Genomic DNA, 25,505 nt, shown 5'->3' on the forward strand with positions numbered 1-25,505 from the left:
ACAGGCAGTGGAGAAGATGGTGCTGCCCATCTCAACACCTCCTGGGAGTACAACCCTACCCGTTACATTAACTGTTCAATGGGAGATGAAGTCATGTTAAAAACCTTGTGAAAAGGGGTCGGGTCGGGTTGCTAATTGGGAAGGTCCATATGATGTTCTAGATAGACTTGTGGGAAACAAATCTTATATTAGCGAAATGGAAATGAAGGATGGAAATGCAATATTTGTGTTATCATGAAGATCCGTGTGAACTGTATATAATGAAAATGTCAGATAACCAGATGGAGAATAAACGCTGTGTTTGATTTTATCCAACAGGGACAAGATGTGGATGGTCACCATGCTCCTGGACTGTGTCCAGGCTGAAGTTCTGTTCCTGCCATATGATCCTCCCCCAGATTGTCCTTTCTGAGCTCCAGCCAAGTGATGTTAAACACTCAGGTGGGAAAGACAAAAATCTACGACAATATGTTTAAAACAATGCTGATTTATTTGCTATGTAACCAGAATACTAAACTTCAGTTCAATTATTAACATCAGCAGAAACAAACTCCAACTGTCAGAATGAATATAGTTGGGGGAATTAATTTCTGGCATGTTGAGTTGTAATCCGATTGGGTGTCTGGCTTATTGTGAGAGAACATCAAGCTGTCAGGGAGAGGGATGATGTTGAGGAGAGCAGGTTTCTGATGGTGTGTGTGTGTATGTGTATGTAAGGGAGAGACAGGCTGTGCTGATAGTTCGGTACAGGCAGCACCAGTGCAGCCCTGAATGATCAAGAACATCTCTCTCTGCCGGAGTGAGACTCTCCGCTATGTGGTTGCTGCAGGGAAGGAAGAGCGGAAGGAGACTCGCAAGGAGTCTCTGTACGGAGCAGAAGTGAGTGTGCTACCAAATTTTCAACACCAAATTATCAAGGGGAGCAAACAGGAATGGAACGCCAGTGGCGAAAAGTTGGTGATGAAGGATGATAGAGACATTTAAAAGAGCAATAAGCAATTGGTTTCATTTCTAGAGGGTGAACGTTGAAAAACAGAAGTTTTGTTCTACCCTATCTCGAGCGATGGGAGCACTGTGCACGGTTCTGGCCTCCGTATTATAAAAAAGGATATAGAGGCACCGGAGAAGATGCAAAACAAAAAAAGATTTACAAGGACGATTCCAGATCTGAGAGGTTATAACCGTCAGGAAAGACTGAACAGGCTGGGGCTCTTTTCTCCAGAAAAGAGAAGGCTGAGAGGTTGACCTGATCGAGGTCCTTAAAATGTTGAAAGGGTTTCGAGCGGGTAGACGTAGAGAAGATGTGGAGGAGACCAAAACTGGGCGGTGGGGGTAGGGGTGGTTAGTGTTATCAATATCAGATAGTCATTAATAAATCCAATGGAGAATTCAGGAGAATTTACCCAGAGATTGGGGAGAATGTGGAACTCGCTCCCATTGGGAGTGGTCGAGGTGAATAGCATTTAAGGGAAAGAGTTAGGGTGGGGGTGGTGGTAGTGAGACTAACCCGATCGCTCGTCAGAAGTGCTGGCACGGACTCAATAGGCTCGATGGTCTCCTTCAGTGCTGCACAAATTTGGTGAATGGGAGCAAAGTTTCTGCCAAGTTTTCTTTCTATATCCAAACAGGTTGGGTTCAGTCCTGTCAACACATATTTGTACCGCCCTGTGGTAACCCACTCCCTCTCGAAGGTGCCGCACTGCCTCCCTCGCGGGGAATGGGGGACAGCTCCGGAGCACAGGAAGTTTGTTTCTCAGGCAGAGGGTTCAACAACCTCGGTCGCTGGTAAGATTTTAGAGTCCATTATTAAGGATGAGATTTCAGAATACTTGGAAGTGCATGGTAAAATAGGGCAAAGTCAGCATGGTTCCATCAAGGGGAGGTCATGCCTGACAAATCTGTTAGAATTCTTTAAGGAGGTAACGAGTAGGTTAAACAAAGGAGAGCCAATTGATGTTATCTACTTGGACTTCCAGAAGGCCTTTGACAAGGTGCCGCACAGGAGGCTGCTCAGTAAGATAAGAGCCCATGGTGTTAGAGGCAAGGTACTAGCATGGATAGAAGATTGGCTGTCTGGCAGGAGGCAGAGAGTGGGGATAAGGGGGTCCTTCTCAGAATGGCGGCTGGTGATTAGTGGAGTTCTGCAGGGGTCAGTATTTGGACCACAACTTTTCACTTTATACATTAATGATCGAGATGAAGGAACTGAGGGCATTCTGGCTAAGTTTGCAGATGATACAAAGATAGGTGGAGGCACAGGTAGTATTGAGGAGGCTGGGAGGCTGCAGAAGGATTTGGACAGGTTAGGAGAATGGGCGAATAAGTGGCAGATGGAATACAACGTGGGGAAATGTGAGGTCATGCACTTTGGTAGGAAGAATAGAGGCATAGACTATTTTCTAAATGGGGAGCGAATTCAGCAATCTGGAGTGCAAAGGGACTTGGGAGTCCTAGTCCAAGATTCTCTTAAGGTTAACTTGCAGGTAGTTAGGAAGGCAAATGCAATGTTGGCATTTATTTCGAGAGGACTAGAATATAAAAGCAGGGATGTGCTGCTGAGGCTTTATAAGGCTCTGGTCAGACCACATTTAGAATATTGTGAGCAATTTCGGGCCCCGAACCTCAGGTAGGATGTTCTGGCCCTGGAGAGGGTCCAGAGGATGTTCACGAGAACGATCCAAGGAATGAAAAGCTTAACATATGAGGAACGTTTGAGGACTCTGGGTTTATACTCGATGGAGTTTAGAAGGATGAGGGGGGATTTAATTGAAACTTACAGAATACTGAAAGGCCTGGATAGAGTGAACGTGGGGAAGATGTTTCCATAAGTAAGAGAGACTAGGACCCGAGGGCACAGCCTCAGAGTAAAGAGAAGACCTTTTAGAACAGAGATGAGGAGAAACTTCTTTAGCCAGAGATTGGTGAATCTATGGAATTCATTGCCACAGAAGGCTGTGGAGGCCAGGTCATTGAGTGTATTTAAGACCGAGATAGAGAGGTTCTTGATTGGTAAGGGGATCAAAGGTTACGGGGCGAAGGCGGGAGAATGGGGTTGAGAAACTTATCAGCCATGATTGAATGGCGGAGCAGATTCGATGGGCCGAATGGCCTAATTTCTGCTCCTATGTCTTGTGGTCTGATGGTCTTATGGGTTCGGCACAGCTCCAGGGAAATCAGTACGGAGCCAGGAAAAGGCTGCTGGTGCCCTCCTGCCACACCTGGTAAAGCCTGGCACCTTCACAGTCAGCTATTTGAGCTGTAAATGATTGGGCATTGATATCGTGACACCTTCCCTACGACCATCAGGGTTTTCGCTGGAGTAAACAAGGAGTAACTGTTTCCAGTGGCAGGAGGGTCGGTGAATAGAGGGACACAGATTGAAGAGAATCGGGAAAAGAACCAGAGGGGGAGATGAGGGGGATTTTTTTTTTACACAGCGAGTAATCTGCTGTGATCTGGGAGGCGCTGCCTGAAAGGGTGGTGGAAGCAGATTCAACAGGAACTTTCAAAAGGGGAATTGAATAAATACTTGAAGGGGAAATGTTTTCAGGGCTATGGGGGAAAGAGCAACGTGGGGGAAGTGGGACTAATTGGATAGATCTTTCAGAGAGCCATCACAAGCACAATGGGCTGAATGGCCTCTTCCTGTGTTGTAAGATTTTATGATTCATTTCTTTCTGCCCACACACTGGATTATGCACCCTCCACAGTCACTAACTAGCACATTTGCTTGTTTTTGTCACTGTTTTATTCTGGTTCTCTGTCATGTCCGCCTTCCTCTCCCTCTTCCGTTTTCCCTCTCCTCCTCTCCCGCTCTCCCACTCTCCCCGGGCTCTCTCTCCTTCCCTCCGACTCTCCAATTCTCCCCACTCTCCCTCTCCTTCTCTCCCGCTCTCCCACTTCCCCCGGTCTCCCTCTCCTTCCCTCCCACTCTCCCACTCCTCCTGGTTTCCCTCTCCTTCCCACTCGCTCTCCCATTCTCACCGGTCTCTCTCTCTTGTTCTCTCCCACTCTCCCACTCCCTGGTCTCCCTCCCCTTCCTTCCTGCTCTCCCACCCCCCCTGATCTTCCTCTCCTCGCCTGCTCTCCCACTCCTCCCAGTCTCTGTCGCCTTCTCTCCCACTCCTCCTAGTCTCTGTCTCCTTCCCTCCTAGTCTCCCTCTCCTTCCCTCCTACTGTCCCACTCCACCAGTCTCCCTCTCCTTCTCTCCCGCTGTCCCACTCTCCCTGTTCTCTCTCTCCTTCTCTCCCATACCCCCGGTGTCTCCTTCTCTCCCGCTCTCCCATTTTCCCTGGTTTCTCTCTCTCGCTCTCCCGTTCTCCCCGCTCTCTCCTTCCCTCCCACTCTCCCACATCCCAGTCTCTCCTTCTATCCCACTCTCCCACTCCCCATGGTCTCTCTCTCCTCTCCCGCTCTCCCATTCTCTCCAATCTCTCTCTCCTGCTCTCCCGTTCTCTCTGGTCTCTCTCTACCACTCTCCCATTCTCTCCGGTTTCTCTCTCCTTCTCTTCACCTCTCCCACTCCCCGCAGTCTCTCTCCCACCCTTCCATTCTCCCAGGTCTCTCTCTCCTTCTCTCCTGCTCTGCCATTGTCTCAGGTTTCTCTCTCCTTCTCTCCTGCTCTCCCGTTCTCTCCAGTCTCTCTCTCTCCTTCTCTTCCGCTCTCCCACTTCCCAGTTAGGGGAGGCGATGCCGTAGTGGTATTGTCGCTGGGCTAGTAGTCCAGAGACCCAGGGTAATGCTCTGGGGGCCTGGGTTCGAACGGTGGTGGGTTCAGATGGTGGAATTTGAATTCAGTAAAAATCTGGAATTAAAAGTCTTACGATAACCATGAAACCATTGTCGATTGTTGTAAAAACCCATCTGGTTCACTAATGCCCCTTTAGGAAGGTCATCCTTACCTGGTATGGCCTACATGTGACCCCAGACCCACAGCAATGTGGTTGACTCCTAAATGCCCTCTGAAATGGCCGAGCTGGCACTCAGTTGTATCAAAACCGCTACAAAGTCTCGAAAAAGGAACGAAACAGGATGGGCCATCTGGCATTGACATAGGCACCGGAACCGACAACAGCAATCTCAGCCCCGTCGACCCTAAGTCCTCCTTACCAACAGCTGGAGGAGCCATTTAAATACTGTGGCTACAAGAGCAGGTCAAAGGCTAGGAATCCTGCGACGAGTTACTCATCTCCTGACTCCCCAAAGCATGTCTACCATCTACAAGGCACAAGTCAGGAGTGTGATGGAATAATCCCCGCTTGTCTGGATGAGTGCAGCTCCCTCAACACTCAAGGAGCTGGACACCATCCAGGACAAAGCATCCCCTCTTGATTGGCACCACATCCACAAACATTCACTCCCTCCACTACTGACGCACAGTAGCAGCAGTGTGTACCATCTACAAGATACACAGCAGGAATTCACCAAGACTCCTTTGACAGCACCTTCCTAACCCACGACCACTAGCATCTAGAAGGACAAGGGCAGCAGATAGATGGGAACACCAACACTTGGAAGTTCCCCTCCAAGTCACTCACCATCCTGACTTGGAAATATATCGGCCGTTCCTTCACTGTCACTGGGTCAAATTTCTGGAACCCCCTCCCTAACAGCACTTTGGGTGTACCTACACCACGTGGACTGCAGCGGTTCAAGAAGGCAGCTCACCACCACCTTCTCAAGGGCAATTAGGGATGGGCAATAAATGCTGGTCCAGCCAGCGAAGCCCAAATCCCATGAATGAATTTTTTAAAAAGTCTCTCTCTCCTTCTCTCCTGCTCTCTCATTCCCCAAGGTCTCTCTCTCTCCTAATCTCCCACTCCCCCGGTCTCCCTCTCCGTCTCTCCCGCTCTCTCATTTCCCCTGGTCCCCCTCTCCTTCTCTCCCTCTCCCACTACCCCCGTCTCCCGCTCTGTCTCTCTCCCTTTCCCTTTCTTCCATCCCCATTCATCATCTCCCTTTCTCGCGCTCTCTCTCTCCCTCCTTTTCCTCTAATCTGTTCTTCCTCCCTACCGCAACCTCTCTCTTCACCCCACCCCCCTTCCACCCGCTCTCTCCCTTCGGTCTCTTCCACACCCGCCTTTAGAAAATTGAAGGTTTGAATCCCAACTCTGTTTCTTTCTCTCCCAATCTCCCATTTCTCCCAGTCTCTCTCCATCTCTCCCGTTCCCCTGGTCTCCCAGATCTTCTCTCCCTCTCCCTGTTTATACAGACGAGAGAGTGTCAGGATGAAATCCAGTGTGTTATTAGAGAGGAGAGAGGGTCAGGGTGGAATCCAGTGGGTTATAGAGAGGAGAGAAGGTCAGGATGGGATCCAGTGATTTTTTACAGAGGAGAGAGGGTCAGGGTGGAACCCAGTGGTTTTTCCAGAGGAGAAAGGGTCAGGATGAAATCCAGTTGTTTTTACAAAGGAGAGAGAGTCAGGGTGGAATCCAGTGAGTTATACAAGGGAGAAAGGGTCGGATGGAATCCAGTGGTTTATTATTTCCTTCCCTCATATTTTTTCCTCCCACCCTCCCTTCCTTCCTTCCTCCCATACAACTAATTTCCCCAATTTATTCCTTCCATTCCTCCATCCTTCCTTCCCTTCCATTCTCCATCGTTCCTTCCTCACGCATTTCCTCTCTCACCTGCTTTTAACCTGAGAAGAGAGAGGAGGGTACCCGAGGGTTGGCCTGAGGGACAGGATTGGCTGGTTGATATCCGGTGAGATTGGCCCATGTGGTTTACATTGGGATTGGAGGTCCACTTAGCAGGAAGAGAGGAGAGGATTGGGCAGTCTTCAAAGAGGTAAGTAGAGAGGACGAGGCGGATTTATGTAGGGAAAGAATCTAGAGAGAGAGAGGGGAGGGGGCATAGCAGACTGGTGGGTTTTTGTCCCTGAGTATAATCATACCACTGCAGATCATTATCTACTGAGTAATTTAATTTTGTGTGTAGACCAGTCGACATACAATGAATGAGTTAGCAATAGTTTGGGGACCACAATTGTGTAGTTCATATCATGGCTGCTGATAGATTTCATATAATTATCTTCTCAAGGTATCGTGAACACACATCCCTCATGTGAACTGATTAATGCTTATAAATGGTCTGTGCACAATGCTTGACATACAAGAGGTTTTATTGATTTAATAAATGTTTTGATAAGGCAGCTTTAATGGAATCAGATTAAATTACAGTTGAACATCCGGAGATGACACCTTCGCCGACCATAATCTTTACTGTTGGTCAAAGCCAACTAGATTGGATTAAGAGGCACCGTTTAAGGGGTGTTTATGTGAACATTTTAGAGAACTATTGTTCGCATTTTGGACCTGCCCATGTCCCAAAGCCTTTTTGAACAAATGACGGAAGTATCAAAGGCGGGTGCCAAATTGAACACAGCAAGATCCCGCCAACTTCAAGGCGGTTAATGACCAGATCATCTGATTTAATCCTCCCTGCGTTCCTCAATCCTGCCCTCTTGAGCATCCTCCGATTCCCATTGCTCCACCATTGGCTGCCGTGCCTTTAGCTGCCAGGTGCCCTAAGCTGTGGAATTCCTTCGCTAAACCTCTCTGACTCTCTCTCTCTCTCTCTCCTCCTTTAAGATACCCCTTAAAAACTGACCTCTCTGACCGAATTATTGGCCGCAATATCTCCTTATGTGGCTCGGTGTCAAATGTAATAATGCTCCTATGAAGCACCTTGGGACGCTTTGCCTTGCTAAAGGCGCTAGATAAATATAAGTTGTTGTTGCCGCAATTGCTTCCTTTTTACCCTTGGTGCCTGGATCGCCGGTATTGTTGCACCATTTTCCCACTTGGTTGGGGTTAAATTTTTGCCTTCTTTCCTCTGCAGGCTACTGAGGAGGCTGGAGTTCAGAGGTCGCTGCCAGTAGCTGCTCCAAACACAGCCGCCCTGAATGACTCGCAGATGAGGGAGCTGGGGCCCTGGAGCAACTCGGCCGGTGAGCAATGGAGGCATCGCTACAATTTCTACGCGGCATTGCTCAGCCTCCTGATCTTCGTGGTGGTGTTTGGCCATGTGTTGATGTGCATGGCAGTGTCCAGGGAGAGGGCACTGCAGACGACCACCAACTACCTCATCGTCAGCCTGGCTGTGGCAGACCTACTGGTGGCCACGCTGGTGATGCCCTGGGTTGTCTATCTGGAGGTTAAACCGTTAGTTCGCTCCCGCTTATCGATAGGCGGGAGGGGCCCCGAAGGGCGTTGGGCCTCGCAGCTACCGACATCACTCCTCAGCGACCCCACCCCCCGTCATTGAGGTCCTAAGTCCTTTTCCCACTTCCCTTCCTGGAGCCAGTCACTTGTGCATCAGTCACGGCCAGAACAAGGTCTCTCTTCTGGTCATCCATTTAGATACCAGGCGATTGGTGAACAACACAAGACTGAACTTGGCCGTATAGAAACATAGGCCAGGATTTTATGGCCCCTCCTGCCCGGCGGGTTATTACGGTCCTGCCGAACTAAATGGAGATTTAATTGGCTCGCCGCGTCCACTGGGGGGGAGACACGCTGCGGTGGGGCCATAAAATCCTGGCTACAGAAAATAGGAGCAGGAATAGGTCATTCGGCCCTTCAAGTCTGTTCCGCCATTCAATATGATCATTGCTGATCCTCTATCTCAACGCCACACTCCCGTGCTCTCCCCATACCCCTTGGTGCCTTTGGAGTCTAGAAATCCATCTATTTCCTTCTTAAATATACTCAGTGACTTGGCCTCCACAGCCTCTGTGGTGGAGAATTCCACAGGTTCACCACCCTCTGAGTGAAGAATTTTCTCCTCATCTCAGCCCTAAATGGCCTACCCCATTTCCTGAGACTATGACTCCTTGTTCTAGACCACCCCACCAGCCAGAGGAAACGTCATCCCTGCATCCAGTCTGTCCAGCCCTGTCAGAATTTTATACGTTTCAATGAGATCCCCTCTCATTCTTCTAAACTCCAGTGAATACAGGCCTAGTCAGCCCAATCTCTCCTCATATGACAATCCTGCCACCCCAGGAATCAGCCTAGTGAACCTTCATTGCACTCCCTCTATGGCAATTATACCCTTTCCTAGGAAATAAGACCAAAACTGCGCACAATAGGGACAGGAGCAGGCCATTCAGTCCATCGAGCCTGTTTCACCATTAGATTGGAATGGTCCTGCACAGAAGGAGACCATTTGGCCCATCAAATGGAGACACAGTGGCGTAGTAGCAATGTCACTGGACTAGTAAACTGAAGGCCCTATGTAACGCTCTGGGGACATGGGTTTAAATCCCTACAAGGCAGCTGCTAGAATTTAAGTTCAATTAATAAATCAGCAATTGAAAGCTAGTCTCAGTCATGGTGACCATGAAACTATCATCAATTGTTATAAAACCCATCTGGTTCACTAATGCCCTTTAGGGAAGGAAATCTGCCGTCCTTACCCGGTCTGGCCTACATGTCACTCCAGGCCCACAGCGATGTGGTTGACTTTTAATTTCCCTCTGAAATGGCCGAGAAAGCCAATCAGTTCAGGGGCAATTAGGGATGGGCAACAAATGCTGGCCTTGCCAGCGACGCCCACATCCCATGAAAAAGATAAAAAGAAAATTGAGTCTGCTGCAGATTTTTGAAAGATCAATCCAATTAATCCCCACTCTCCCCCCACCCCCCACTGCTCTTTCCCCCGTCGCCCTGAAAATTTCTCCCCTTCCAGTATTTATCCGATTCCTCCCCTTTGAAAGTTCCTGTTGAATCTGCTTCCCCCGCCCTTTCAGGCAGCGCCTTCCAGATCACAACAACTCGCTGTGTGATTAAAAGTCGCCCTTCCTCACCTCGCCCCCTGCTGGTGACGCTCACTTGCACCAAAGGCTTATCCGCCTCAGCAAAAGCCGTTCCCACATTGTCGTGGGCAACCCTCGGCCGCTGAACGATCGTCATGGATGGGGGATAATATTGCAGCCGTCGGGCACTCTTCTGAGTGTTGTGATCCTCCAAAGAGCGAATCTCGCAATCCCATCTCTCAATCGCTTTCATTACCACTTCAAACAAAGAAAAAGCAAACATAAGATCAGCCGGCGCAATGAAGCTATTCATTGCACAAATGATAAAATATTCATTCATTATCATCGAACTGCTAGATAATTCATTTTGTATAATGTCTCCGCTAGATATCTAATCGCACTATTCTCACACAATCAAATCTGGAGCAAAATTAGTTTTATAGGAAATGAAAATTACTGTAATATTCTTTGCTGCAGCGCTTTCAAACTAATTTATACTTCATACTATCGAGATTGTCCACAAGCGTTTAATCTCTTCATCTTGAAATTACCCGAACTATTATTTTCGCCTTTTATATTCTTTTCAATGGAGATGTAATATCTCTATGGACCTCAGTGACTTTTAGGGGGAAGAAAGTAAATGAGAATTTATGGTAAGGGAGAATTCATGATAAGGGAATGAATTACTTAAATTAGAATCTATAGGCAGGCCAGCGCAAATCTGTAAATCAACAATTAAACAGTTAAACCAGATGAACCTTTTACACTCTCAAACTTTGTACACCCTCAGGGTTTGCAATCACCAGCAATGTCCTGGGAGTTAGACTGGAGTCAGAGGATGGCAAGAACATATTTTAAGTGTGTTCTTCAACAGATAGGGGAAGGACAGATGGTCCCAGCTTAGATAGGAAGGCAGGTCTCTGCCTGGGTGAAAGTAGGGTCAGATGATGCATGTACCTTTGTACCAGAGACTTGTCTGTTTAATGTAAACCTATATGTTAAGAAGATTGGAATCTGGAGGGTGTTCTTGTATGTGACCAATAATGTATAAATATGGTGAACACTTGTAGCTTAGCAGAGTACTGTCTCAAGCTGTATTGAGATGGTGCCCTCCTTGCAATTGCTCGAATAAACGATCGTAACCTGTACCTGAGTCTCCTGTGGTCCGTTCATGAAAGACACCACATCAGTGACAAATGCATAAAACGACCCAAGTGTTAAGCCAATGTTCTCCAAGTTTGATTAATGTAGGTGCAGAATAAGTGTTAGTTTCTCAACAGAAGATTGTTAAGATGATGCTATAACACATATTCAAATGATTCAAATCAACACGTTCTCTTGGCATATTTATGTTTAGAATATGAAAATGTCTAGGCTTTTTCTCTGACATGAATGAATAATTGATGTGTTATTTAATAAAAATGTCAATAAGTGCAAAACTGTCAACAGCAAAACAGCAGCAGAAAGTTTATAATTTCAACAACAACTTTTGATTCTACAGCACCTTCAATTTAATGAAGTGTCTCCAAGGTGCCTCACAGAAGTGATTATCAAACAATATTTGACCCCAAGCCACATCAGGAGATATGAGGGACCGGTGACCAAAAGCTCAGTCACAGAGTGAGGTTTTAAGGAACGTCTTAAAGCAGGAGAGAGTGAGAGAGAGAGATAGAAAGAGAGAGAGATAGGGGCTGGAGGAGGCTCCAGAGATAGGGAGGGTTGTAGGGGGCTGGAAGAGGTTACAGAGATAGGGCGGGTTGTAGGGACTGGAGGAGGTTACAGAGATAGGGAGGGTTGTGTGGGCTGGAGGAGGTTACAGAGATAGGGAGGGTTTTAAGGACTAGAGGAGGTTACAGAGATAGGGAGGGTTGTGGGGGCTGGAGGAGCATACAGAGATAGGGAGGTTTTAGGGACTAGAGGAGGTTACAGAGTTAGGGAGGGTTGTGGGGGCTGGAGGAGGTTACAGAGATAGGGAGTGTTGTAGGGGCTGGAGGAGGTTACAGAGTTAAGGAGGGTTGTAGGGACTAGAGGAGGTTACAGAGATAAGGAGGGTTGTAGGGATTGGAGGAGGAACGAGTCCATTAGCAAATTCGAAAACTAATTTTTATCGACGTGGAAACAATCACACTCCTAACGATTGGCAATTTAAAAGGTGGAATGTTATTTTTGTCACAAAAAAGGACACATATTGAAACATTGCAACACAACATTAAAACAGGCTTCCAGGCAACAAAAGCCCAATGAAGTATATAGTGTGGAAGAGCCAGAAACAACCAATTCTGACATTTAATCCTTATTCAACATGAGAGTTGGGAAGACAGAGCCAGTCACTGTCACTTTACAGGTGAATGGGAAACTCTTAATAATGGAAGTAGGCACTGGTGCTTCTACCACTGTAGTAGGAGAACACAATTTCAGATATTTAAATAAAGGTGCTCAACAATTAAATTTGGAACAAACTTCCACCAAGTTGAAAACGTACACAAGCGAAGAAATCCAGGTATAAGGTATCACCAGAGTACCTGCTTATTATAGACACCAAACAGCACAACTGCCAGTGATGGTATTAGAAGGTACAGGACCAAGCCTTCTAAGTCGAAATTGGTTGAAGGAAATTAACCTTGATTGGCCAATGAGATTTCAAAAGGAAGCAGGAAGAGTTCCTGAGTTGGAAAAGGAACAAGGCAAGGTCCTTCAGAAAGAGCCTAGAGAGTCCAAGGACCGCATCTGGATGCAAATGGAATGTGTAGCTATTCAGCAACCTGAAGAAATGAAGACTGTCTTAAACTACGACATGGAAGAACAGCAGAAGAAACTCAAGGCGACTCTGCTGAACTACAGAGTTCAAGTTGAAGCGAGTGAGTTTCACAAAGAAAAGAAAAACCCTGTTGAAAGACCCTCACACACCACAAGGATCCCTCAGGTCAAAATTTGTACCTCTGGAAAATTACGAAGAGAAGCAGGAAGAATTTAACGTCAGTCTGAGCAAACTGAAGAACGAATTGGCACAGAAGACGCAGCAATGTTCAAGGTTCCAGGAGGAAGCCAACAGATACACGAAGGAGACAGAAGAGCTGAAGAATCAGCTGAATGAAGCTAAAGGTCGTAGACCTTTCCAAGATGCAAGTAGATAATGAAGTCATGGGTAACTCAATTACTGAACTAAGACAAGTTGAGAAATCACCTGAGAGAAGTCTGGCCGACAGTGAAGTCAAGATGAAGGCCAAGACTATACTCTGTGGTAGAAAGCAGAAGACAAAAAGGAGGAAGGTCCTGAAAAGACAATAAATGGCGAGAATGAAAAAGTTAACAGGTGATCATCGGAAACTAAACTTGCTCGTTTCCTATTTCACTACAGAACAATCCCAATTTGGAGGATAAGATGGAGAAAAGTCAAGGGAACCAAAAAGCGACTCCTGATTTGCATAGTCATGAGCAACAATTTACTGTTGGAGAAACAGTGTATGTAAGGACTGAAGTGGTTAGCTGGTAAAGTAAGCTCTGTGACCGGACCATTGTCGTACCGTATGGAAGTGGAGGGCCGGATCACCCGTAAGCATGTGGATCATTGAGGAAGAGAGATATCCCAAGAAAATGATGTTCCACCTCTAACCATTGCTGAACCTATGGTTCCTGTTGAAGTTGCTCAACCAAGGACAGACATGCCCGATGTCTCTGTCGGAGTGGAAGACACTGAACTGCCTGTGCCTAATGAGGTAACTGATGTTAATGCGGTTCCAGAGAATATGGTTCCTGCAAAAGAATCGGAAGTCGTGGAGCTTCGACGTTCCACACAGATCAGGAAACTATCTTAAAGACTGAATTTGTAATTTCATGACCTGTGTAAATATTGTGATGGCATGAGATAAATACAAAAGGTAGAGAAAAGTTTAAGGTTGGGGGTGGGGCGGGGTGGCTACAGTAATTATAGTTCTGTTAAACGTAGGGCTGTAGCTTTAAGAATACTCATGTGTTGTAAGATCACATGACCTGTATGGACCAATGAGTTAGCAGCACGGGGACCCTCGAGGAGAGAATTCTTCTTTAGTTATAGAGTTAGATGCACACATGTAACTGCTGCTGCCGTCTTGTAAATAAAGTTCAACGTTTCCACCAAGCAAAGCTGCCTAGAAAATCAACTCTATCACACTTTCCTTCCCGAAAGTACATCAGTGAAACAAACAGGGTATTTATGACAATGGATGATCACCATTACTGAGACTAGCTTTCAATTCCAGATTTATTAATTGAATTTAAATTCCACCTACCACTGTGGTGGGAATTGAACCCATGTCTCCCAGAGCATTAGCCTAGGCCTCTGGATTAGTAGTCCAGACATTAATGTTATGCCGCCATCTCACCTTTTAGTGACAATCAAATATTGATAGCCCTTAGTTCTGGTCTCACCCCACAAAAATAGAAAGACTTTCGCTGCCCTATCGAAAAACCCCTTTCATCGTCTTAATCAGGTCACCCCTCAGCTTTCTCATTTCTAGAGAAAAGAGCCCCAGCCTGTTCAGTTTTTCCTGAGAGTTATAACCTCTCGGATTTTGGCAGTGTAGGAAATGCAGAATAGATGAAGAATAGCCTCCTTCGGCGCTGTGAAGTGCTGAGAAGATCGGAAAAAGGGGTTTAATTTCACTCCACCTGGCGGAAACTGCACAGCAACAGACTTAAAATGGTAGCGGACAACCTGCTTCTCCAGCCCTTTTGGCACCGGGTGGCGGGGCTGTGCCAGGAAGAATAAAAAAGAGGCATATTATCTAAATGGTGAGAGATTGCAGAGCTCTGAGATGCAGAGGGATCTGGGTATCCTAGTGCATGAATCACAAAAGGCTAATAGCCTTTACATCAAGTAATTAGGAAGGCTAATAGAATGTTATCGTTTATTGTGAGGGGAATTGATTGTAGGGAGGTTATGCTTCAGTTCTACGGGGCACTGGTGAGACCGTATCTGGAGTACTGTGTACAGTATTGGTCACCTTATTTAAGGAAAGGTGTCAATGCGTTAGAAGCAGTTCAGAGGATGTTTACCAGGCTAATACCAAGAATGTGTGGGTTGTCTTATGAGGAAAGGTTGGACAGGTTAGGCTTGTATCCACTGGAATTTAGATGAGTAAGAGGTGACTTGATTGAAACATTTAAGATCCCGAGCGGTCTTGACAGGGTGGATGTGGAGAGGATGTTGCCTCTTGTGGGAGAATCTAGAACGAGAGGTCACTGTTTAAAAATAAGAGGTCGCTCATTTAAGACAGAGATGAGGAGAACTTATTTCTCTCAGAGGTTCGTGAGCCTATGGAACTCTCTTCCTCAAAAGGCGGTAGATGCAGAGTCTTTGAATATTTCTAAGGCAGAGCTAGATAGATTCTTGCTTAACAAAGCGTTGAAAGGTTAACGGGGGTAGGCAGGAATGTGGGGTTGAGGTTACAATCAGATCAGCCATGATCTTATTGAATGATGGAACAGGCTCAAGGGGCCGAGTGGCCGACTCCTGCTCCTAATTCATAATTTGTGATGTGTCCATCTGAATTCATACACATCAGCGTTCCAGTGGGGTACATGACACGCGTGTGCCATTGTCAGTGGAGTGCCCTCTGGGCTGCACAAGGGTAGCTAGACTCTTCCTCCCTCTCTTCCCTGCACCCCACCCCCCACCTCCCTCCTCAGGCCTTTACCCACCACCCTCCCTTATTCCTCCATTACTTTTCCTGGGCTCCCTAGTTTTGGGAGGAGTGGGGCCACCGAGAACCAACGGCCAGCGAGTGGCCCTTTCATGACTCCAGGTTCGCCAGATGTGCATTGACAAGGTTCCCCCCCTCCTCCCTGAAGCTCGATAGAGAATGGGACCCTCCCATGAGAGAGGCTGTCCCGCTTGTGATCCTGGTTGGAAATGGTAGGAAACTGGGAAATATTGGGATGCAGAGGGACCTGGGTGTCCTTGTACACGAATCACAGAAAGACAGCAGGTAGGTACAGCAAGGAACTCGAAAGGTAAATGGCATGTTCGCCTTTATTGCAAACGGATTGGCATATAAAAAGTAAAGATGTCTTAAAATAATTATATAGATCTTTGGTGAGACTACACCCGAATATTGTGCACAGTTCTGGATCCCTAACCCTACCCCTTACCCCAAACCCAACCCTAACTCCCTAACCTCATCCCCAACTCCCTATCCCTAATCCTAACTCCCTAACCCCATCCCTAACTCTCCAACCCCATCCGTAACTCCCAACTCCGGCCCTAACCCCATCCCTAACTCCGTACCTCATCCCTAACTCCCCAAACCCCACCCCTAACTGACTACCCCTAACCCTAACCCCATCCCTAACTCCCTACTCCTAACCCTAACTCCCTAACCCCATCCATAACTCTAACTAAACTGATTCCTGGGATGAGAGGGATGTCCTATGAGGGGAGATTGAGTAGAATGGCCCCATATTCTCTGGAGTTTAGAAGAATGAGAGGTGATCTAATTGAAATGTACAAAATTCTTCGGGGGTTTACAGGGTCGATTCTGGGAGGCTGTTAACCCCCCACCCCCTCCCCTGGCTGGGGAGTCTGGAACAATGGTGGGGGTCACAGTCTTAGGATAAGAGGTCAGCCATTTTGGACTGAGATGAGGAGAAATTTCTTCACTCAGAGGGTTGTGAATCTTTGGAATTATCTACCCCAGAGAGCTATGGATGCTCCATCATTGGGTATACTCAAGACTCAGATTGATAGATTTTTGGGCACTGAGGGTGGGAAAGTGGATTTGAAGTAGAACATCAGCCATGATCTTAATGAATGGGTGAGGCAGGCTCGAGAGGCCGAGTGGCCTCCTCCTGCTCCTATTTGTCTGGCTGTTTGCTAGTTCTTGGGAGTATTGTGTACCTTTTTCCGACTGGATCAATGGAACCTCATCCTCAACCTCCCTTGGTTGTCATGGCTACAGGAGTACGCCATTTGGCCTATTGAACTTACTTCCCTGCTTCACTCACCACCTATTTTGGAGCTTTTTAAAGACCGTCCGGTTCATTAACAGCTCTAACCTGTTTCTTGTACACCCCTTGCAGGTATACAGCGGTTGCCATGCCAATGCTCTACAATATCCAAGCGGAGAGTCACGTTGATAATAACCATGGTCAGGTTGCTGTCCTTCGCCATCTCATGCACGCTGCTCTTCGGGCTAAAAAACCACCCTGGTAAGCTGTGCCCATCAAGAACCCTTCTTTCATCTTTTATTCCTCTATTGTCTCCTTCTATGGTAAGGGAGGGCCATGAGAATTCTCACAGCAGTCCCAAGGATTGGGGACTTCAGTTATATGGAGAGACCGGATCAGCTGGGATCGTTCTCCTTAGAGTAGAGAAGGTTCAGGGGGAGATTTAATTGAGGCATGCAAAATCATGAGAGGTTTTGACAGAGTAAATAAGGAGAAAGTGTTTCCAGTGGCAGGAGGGCCGGTAACCAGAGGACCACAGATTGAAGAGAATCGGGAAAAGAACCAGAGGGGGGGAGGAGGAGAATTTATACTCCACATGAGCCCACTCCCACCCCCTCTTTATCTCCCTCATCACCATTTCCTTCTATTCCTTTCTCCCTCATGTGTTTATCCAGCTTCCCCATTAAATACATCGATAATATTCGCCTCAACTACTCCCTGTGGGAGTGAGTTTCACATTCTCCCCCACTCTCTGGGTGAAGAAGTTTCTCCTGAATTCCCCATTGGATTTACTAGTTGTTGCCGTATGCTGATAGTGCTGGTATCCCACCACTGCCAACCATATTGTATTATGGTGCGCAGTGGTGTCTCAACGATGCAACATTGAGACTTGTAGATTTAAACATGAACTCTTTATCTACTTATAGATCTCAGGTTACTGTCATGCATGGCGCTGCTACCTCCATGCAGGCTGGTTCCAGAGTGTTCTCTCTAGACTGTTCTCTCAGTCTGTTACCATGTGACTTTATACATCATACCATGGGTGGTGCTATTCTCCAGTTCCTCTCTGACCCTTACTCTGCCGAGCACCTTTACATTACAGTGGCATGCAGGTACATACAACACTAGTGACTATCTTATATTGATGGCTGTCTAGTTCTGGTCTCCTACCAGCCTTACCCTCCCCCACCCCACCCAAAAAGTGGAAACAACTTCTCTAGGTTCACCCTGTCAAAACTCTTTCATAGTTTTAAAGGCTTCTATCAGGTCACCCCTCAGCCTTCTCTTTTCTAGAGGAAAGAGCCCCAGCCTGTTCAGTCTTGCCTGGTATTTATAAGCTCGTAATTCGAGTGCCATCTTTGTGAACCTTTAGTTACAACTTCCCTAGTGACTCAATGACAGCTTTTGCAATTATGGAGACCAGGAATGTGCTCTGTCCTCTTCCAGATAAAAGGGAAGAGACCATATGTGCTATCATGAACCCTTTTTTCATCTTATATTCTTCTATTGTCTCCTTCTACGTTCCCTTCATCGTGATGCTGTTAGTTTATGTCCAGATCTGTGCCATGCTGAGACAGAGGAGGAAGCGCGTGGCAGCTAAGAGGTTCAGCGTTGCCATGGATCATGAAACCAAACCGCCCATAAAGGTCGGAAGAGTAAATAACAAGCTCAAATATTAAAATGAGGGGATGTGCGTAGTGGGCGTGGTGTAAGTGACTGACCTTTAACCTCTAGACGCCGCAATTAAATCCTGCCCAAGTTCGCTTTGTGTAGAGGCTGCACGGGTTCAATTCGACATGGGTTAGAGTGGCTTCGATCCATTTTGTATCAGACACGCTGCCATGATGCAGAGTTGCTTTCAACCTGCCATTTAAGGGAGGATACAGGATGACTGAGGAAGTGATGTCACCACAACTATAGGATGTTGGTCATTTGTAGGAGGCTGCAGATCGGCAGATTGGTATAGAGGGAAATGTACATCTAACCGCGTGCTGTACCTGTCCTGGGAGTGTTTGGTGGGGACAGTGTAGAGGGAGCTTTACTCTGTATCTAACCCCGTGCTGTACCTGTCCTGGGAGTGTTTGGAAGGGACAGTGTCTTGCTTTATTATTTAAAAAACATGCTATTCAGGGTGAAATTTCCTTGTGCAATATTACTGTGCGTATCACACAATCATATTCCACCTGAAACATTCACTCCCTCCACCACCGATGCACAGTGGCAGCAGAGTGTACCATCTACAAGACGCACTGCAGCAACTCACCAAGTCTCCTTAGATAGCACCTCCCAAACCCATGACCATGACCATCTAGAAGGACAAGGGTAGCAGATAGGTGGGAACACCACCATCTGGAAGTTCCTCACCAAGTCACTCACTATCCTGACTTGGAAATACATCGGCCGTTCCTTCACTGTCGCTGGGTCAAAATCCTTGAACTCCCTCCCTAACGGCAATGTGGGTTTACCTACACCACATGGACTGCAACGGTTCAAGAAGGCAGCTCACCCCCACCTTCTCAAGGGGCAATTTGGGATGGGCAATAAATGCTGGGCCAGCCGGGGAAGCCCACATCCCATGAACGAATAAATTTTTTAAAAATGCAATACTTAAGTCATTAATTTTGAAAGGATTTTTGCCCTATTTAATGGATAATCTCTCAATTCAAATTGTAAACAATAGATTTTCTTTATGGCCAATATGAAGTATTTGTATCCATGTTCGTGCCTACACTGTTGCCAGGGTCGATAATTCCATTTTTTGTTTTATTTAGTTTCAGAATAAGTGCACACACTCGGAAGATGTCAAACTTTGCACTTTAATGGTCCAGTCAAACGGGAGCACCATTGTGAGTAAAAAGAAATTGGTAAGGCTTCATCTGGAGACATCAGAATCCTCGGAGCTGACTGACAAATTCTAGTTCAATTTGAGTGGCCGAAATTCCCACTTGTCACTAAGGTCACCAATCATTCCAAAGGTCATTGATCAACTCTCTTCCCATTCGCTGCCATCGCACGGAATCTCAATGGACCCAAACCTCTTCCCACTCACTCCCATTGTACACAATCCCAATGGAACAAGCCCCTTCTCCTTCACTCCTATTGCACAGAATGTCAATAGATCAATCCATTCCCATCGCACAGAACCCTAATTTCTTTCACTTCCATGGAGAGATCGGAGAAGTTGGGATTGTTCTCCTTAGAGCAGAGAAGGTTCAGAGAGAGATTTAATCGAGGTGGGTGAAATCATGAGGGGTTCGGATAGAGTAAATAAGGATAAACTGTTTCCTGTGTCAGGAGGGTCAGTAACCAGAGGGACACAGATTGAAGAAAATCAGTAAAAGAAAGAGTGAGATAGATGAGGAGATTTTTTTTCCTTTTTACACGGTGAGTTGCTATGATCTGGAAGGCGCTGCCTGAAAGGGCGGTGGAAGCAGATTCAGTAGGAACTTTCAAAAGGGGAATTGGGTAAATAGTTGAAGGGGAATGATTTGCTGGGCTGTTGGGCAAAGAGCGGGAAAAAGTGTGGGACTAATTAGAAAGCTCTTTCAAAGAGCCAGCAGAGGCTCGATGGGCTTAATGGCCTTCTCCTGTGCAGTATGATTCTGTGAACAAGTTAACTGCCCACACCCCATGTACAAAATGGTGACTTGGAGACAAGGGCCCTTTGTCATTCCCTTCCTTTTCCTCCCCTGTGATTTGTGTGCGCTCTGGTCTATGCTATTGGCTGTTGGTAACACCCATTTACTCTTCTTTTTGGCATCCTGGACACTGGTACGAGAAGCAATCCCTTACTCTGAAGAATCTGAGGGAGCCCACTTTGTGGGGCCTCCCGAGAGGTCAAGGCCAACAGGAACTCCGCAGGCTTTCCAACTTGGGACCACTTCCGTATCCTGCCTGATGGCTGGTAAATGGAAGGCCCCTTCCTCCATCGATGCATCCAGGGACCCCGAGTGCGATGGCCAAGCAAGGTTCTTCAGGCGGACCGCTTTTGAGGTGCGGAGGGTGTCGGACGAGAAACAGGTGCCAGTGGCCAAATCAGCAGCGAAAGAAAACTGTCCCACCAGAAGGAGAAGAAAGCAACAAATGTTGGCGGTTGTCTTAGGTGAGTCGAGAACAAACTAGAACAATAGGCTATGTTCCACCGAGTCACAATGATCTAGAACAATAGCCCAAGATCCACAGTCTCAGTGGTCTAGAACAATTGGTTAGGTGCTGTTGTGCCACAATGATCGAGAATAGGCAAACGTCTACCGGTTCTTACAATGATCTAGAACAACAGACCGATTTCTATGTAGTTACAAGTATCTAGAACAATAGGCGAAGTTCCATTGTGTCTCAATGATTTAGAAGAACAGGATAGATTCCATGGATCTTGCAATGATCATGGACTGTAGGCTAAATTACATGCTCTATAACTGTGGACTAACTTCAATAGTCCTGAAATGATCTAGAAAATAGGCAAAGTTGCCTTGTAGCACAATGATCTAGAACCATAAGTTAAGTTGCATTGTAGCACAATGATTTAGATCATCAGTCCAAGTTCTATGGGTTTTGCTGTAATCTAGAACAATAGGCTGCATTCCACCAGACCACAACGTTCTAGAGCAATAGGCCAAGCTGCACGGAAATGTAATTATCTAGACTAATTGGCTGTGTATGGTGTTACCATACTCCCAGTAGATTAGTCTGAGTCCTATAGTGTTACAATGATCTAGAACAATAGGCTAAGTTGTATGGAATCGCTCTGTTCTAGGATTGGATTCTATGCCGATGATACCAAATTTGTAAGCTTGTGTGCCAGAGATGTAATGTGAATTTTATCAAAGAACTAGCAACTGTAAGTAATTAATGGATGCCCTGTTGCCAAATAGTTGAGGAGCTCTGAGTGGTGTAGGAACCCTTTCACGAGTCACTGCATTGCGATGACAAATGGCCCACATGTGCATTGACAACTCTTTTCCTCTCTCTCTCTCTGTCGGATTGGCAGGCGTCTTCATCATCTGCTGGCTGCCGTTTTTCATCACTCACATCCTGAACGTCCACTGCCAGACGTGCTACATCCCGCCAGCGCTCTACAGCGCCTGCGCCTGGCTGGGTTACGTCATCAACCCCATCATCTACACGACCTTCAACGTGGAGTTCCGCAAAGCCATCATGAAGATCTTGCATTGCTGAAGCTGGAACAGGGACTGACTCTGGAACAGGGACTGAGAGCCAAGCGGACCAGACCATGAGACTTGCAACTGATGTCTCCACACGAGAGACACGGGCTTTTAAGGATCCCAGACTATAAACACCTTGTCTCTGCTGTCTTCACCACACCATAACAGGAAGCCAGAATGATCCCTTCCTGCCAAAGTTGGAGGAACATGAGTGTACCACACACTGGCACCTTCTGAACACGACAATAAAAGGATGAGTGCTCACACCACAATGTTATGTAGTTTAAATTCAGTCTCTCTACACCTAAACACCTTCCATCGCCACCTACTCTGAGTTTAGTTGTTGCGTTCCTTACTGAAGTTCCCACTTGCTGGCACCCAAACTAGTATCCTCAGAATTAAACGCAACCCTTGATCATTGTGCCACCACGAAATGTAACGTATGGGTGATGTGGAGATGAGCAGAGAGACATTAGCCCAAACCTAAAGGTGGCAGGTACCTAATTTTCCGTTCATTCATGGCTGGCATTTATTGCCCCTCCCTCATTTCCCCTTGAGAAGATGATGGGGATTTGCCTTCTTGAATTCCACTGAGTGGCTTGCAAGGCCATTGCAGAGGGCAGCTAGGAGTCAACCACATTGCTGTGGTTCTGGAATCACATGCAGGCCAGACCGGGTAAGGATGACAGATTTCCTTCCCTAAAGGACATTAATGAACCAGATGGTTTTTTACAACAAGAATGATAGTATCGTGATCACTGTTACTCACTTTTAATTCCAGATTCATTTAATGAACCTAATTTAAATTCCTTCTGGCCATGGTGGGATTTGAACTCACGTCTCCTGATTATTAGTCCAGTAACATGACCACAAGGCTACTGTTCAACTCAACAGAGTTGATAAAGTGATAATAAAAGCAAATGGGTTCCTTGAGTTTAGAAATGGAGGCACAGAATATAAAAGCAATGTGATTGTACCAGAACTTGCATGACTGTCCTTTCAGAGAGCCAGCACAGTCACAATGGGCCAAATGGCCATCTTCTGTGCTCTAATTTAATGCCAACGTAAGCCTTTTCTTCTCCTTAATCCACTCTTGGACAGAGATAATGCCTCGAAGCAGTGAATATACTGAGAAATATACGCAATTCTCCTGATTCCCGTTTGGGTAGAGATGTGACCTCTGTCCTTGTCTCACTTTACAGATTGTGATGGAAAGCTCAAATCTTTATAGATCTCTAGTCATGCACACTGTGCTAGATGCTTCAGCAAAGCTGTCCCAGAAACGAGATGGTGCCTGAAAAAAAATGCCATATGCCAATCTGTCCACCATCAAGTTAGAATTTGAGACAATAAGTGATCACTGTTTTAAAAAAAACCGTTCACAGGATGTGGGCTACGTTGGCTGGGCCAGCATTTATTGTCCATCCCCAATCGCCCCTTGAGAAGTTGGTGTTGAGCTGCCTTCTTGAACCGCTGCAGTCCATGTGGTGTAGGTACACCCACGCTGCTGTTAGGGAGGGAGTTCCAGGATTTTGACCCAGCGACAGTGAAGGAACGGCGATATATTTCCAAGTCTGGATTTCCACCTTGGCTGGAGAGGCAGAACGGGGGCGGGGGCGGGGTGGCGGGGTTGTTGGTGGGTGGGTGGTGGGTGGGTGGTGGGTGGGTGGGTGGTGGGGTGACGGGTGGGTGGGTGGGTGGTGGGGTGGGTGGTGGGTGGGTGGGTGGGTGGTGGGGTAGTGGGGTGGTGGGTGGGTGGTGGGGTGGTGGTGGGGTGGTGGTGGGGTGGTGGTGGGGTGGTGGTGGGGTGGTGGTGGGGTGGTGGTGGGGTGGTGGTGGGGTGGTGGTGGGGTGGTGGTGGGGTGGTGGTGGGGTGGTGGTGGGGTGGTGGTGGGGTGATGGGTGGGCGGGCCGGCGCAGCCTCAGGATAAAGGGTTGGCAATTTTGGACTGAGATGAGGAGAAACCTCTTCGCTCAGAGCATTGTGAACCTTTGGAATTCCCTGCCCTAAAAAATTGTGGATGCTCAGACGTTGAGTATATTCAAGACTGAGATTGATACGTTTTTGGATATTAAGGGATATGGGGATATGTCAGGCGAGGAAGTGGAGTGAGGTAGAAGATCAGCTACGATCTTATTGAATGGCGGAGCAGGCCCGAGGGGCTGAATATTCTCCTTCTGCTCCATGCTGGCCCCTTCTTGCCTAATAATCTATTGTCTGACTGATTAAACTTCGCCATTCAGTATAACCTTAGCAGTGCACTCAGCTAAATTGTACAGTGACACACTAAACTCAGGAGCATCTTGGGGGGATGAACAATTTCAACCATTTCTTTAAGTAACATTCGTGAATCGTTAAGTGCCAGGCAATGACAATTGCCAACAAGAGAGAATCTAACCATCTCCCCTTGATGTTCAATGACATTACCATCACTGAAACCCCCACTATCAACACCCTGGGAGGTTACCATTGGCCAGAAACTGAACTGGACGAGCCATATAAAATACTATCGCTACAAGAGCTACAGACTGGGAATTCTGAGGTGAGTAACTCACCTCCTGACTTCCCAAAGCCTGTCCACCATCTACAAGGCACAAGTCAGGTGTGTGATGGAATACTCTTCACTTGCCTGTATGAGTGTAGCTCCCACAACACACAAGAAGCTCGACAGAATCCAGGACAAAGCAGCCCGCTTGATTGGCACCACATCCACAAACATTCACTCCCTCCACCACCGACGCACAATGGCAGCAGTGTGCCCCATCTACAAGATGCACTGCAGCAACTCACCAAGGATCCTTTGACAGTACGTCCAAAACCTGCAACCTGCACCGCCACGAAGGACGAGGGCAGCAGATAAATGGGAACACCACCACCTGGAAGTTCTCCTCCACGTCACATACTATCCTGACTTGGAAGTATATCGCCGTTCCTTCACTATCGCTGGAACTCCCTCCCTAACAGCACTGTGGGTGTACCTCCACCACAGGGTCTGCAGCTGTTCAAGAAGGCAGCTCACCACCACCTTCTCAAGGGGCAATTAGGAATGGGAAATAAATGAAAGAATGAAAAAACAATTTTACAACAGGACAAACTATCTTTAAGTTTTTTTTTAAAGTTTTTAATTTTAACCATACCAATTCCTAGCCCTGTGTAAGCATGTCTAGAGGATTGGGGTATTAAACGTCATACATTGATAGAGACAGCAAGAAGATGGCCAGTAATCATTGATCCATCCCAATAATTTCTTAGTTCCACAGGAAGGTGTGTTGCATGGAGCACATCAAAGGTAACAAGCAATTCAGTTGAAGAGAATTAGCTGCTAAAAGCCAACTGGAGAAGACAGGGCCTCAGTTTAATGTGTCATCCGAATGTCATCCCTCCGACAGTGCAGCATTCCTTCAATACTGATCCTCCATCAATGCAGTGCTCCCTGAGTACTGACCCTCCGACAGGGCAGCACTCCCTCAGTACTGACCCTCCAACAGTCTAGCATTCCTTCAGTACTCACCCTCTGACAGTGCAGCACTCCCACAGTACTGACGGTCCAACAGTGCAGCACTCTCTCAGCATTGACCCTCCGACAGTGCAGCACTCCCTCAGTACTGACCCTCCGACAGGGCGGCGCTGCCTCAGTACTCACCCTCCCCACCCCTA

General features: G+C 47.0%; 1 protein-coding gene across 1 annotated transcript; it reads left to right on the forward strand.

The window, feature by feature from the left end:
* Window positions 1-771: 771 nt before the first annotated feature.
* On the forward strand, window positions 772-21,860 carry LOC144673864 (D(2) dopamine receptor-like). Its single transcript, XM_078535503.1, has 7 exons — window positions 772-879; window positions 7,844-8,166; window positions 16,818-16,946; window positions 18,058-18,340; window positions 19,457-19,549; window positions 20,601-20,787; window positions 21,673-21,860. Exons 1-7 carry the CDS (start codon window positions 772-774, stop codon window positions 21,858-21,860), a joined length of 1,311 nt encoding a protein of 436 aa, XP_078391629.1.
* The last annotated feature ends 3,645 nt before the right edge of the window (window positions 21,861-25,505 follow it).

Source organism: Cetorhinus maximus, unplaced genomic scaffold (assembly GCF_964194155.1).
Source record: "Cetorhinus maximus unplaced genomic scaffold, sCetMax3.hap1.1 HAP1_SCAFFOLD_495, whole genome shotgun sequence".
NCBI lineage: Eukaryota > Metazoa > Chordata > Chondrichthyes > Lamniformes > Cetorhinidae > Cetorhinus > Cetorhinus maximus.

What these genes read in the sequence shown, in the direction of transcription:
- LOC144673864 (XM_078535503.1), top strand. Translation starts at nt 772, where the DNA reads ATGATCAAGAACATCTCTCTCTGCCGGAGTGAGACTCTCCGCTATGTG. An exon ending in CGGGCTAAAAAACCACCCTG is followed by an intron (nt 16,947 to 18,057) that starts GTAAGCTGTGCC and finishes GTGAACCTTTAG; the next exon opens with TTACAACTTCCCTAGTGACT. An exon ending in TTGTGAGTAAAAAGAAATTG is followed by an intron (nt 19,550 to 20,600) that starts GTAAGGCTTCAT and finishes GGTAAATGGAAG; the next exon opens with GCCCCTTCCTCCATCGATGC.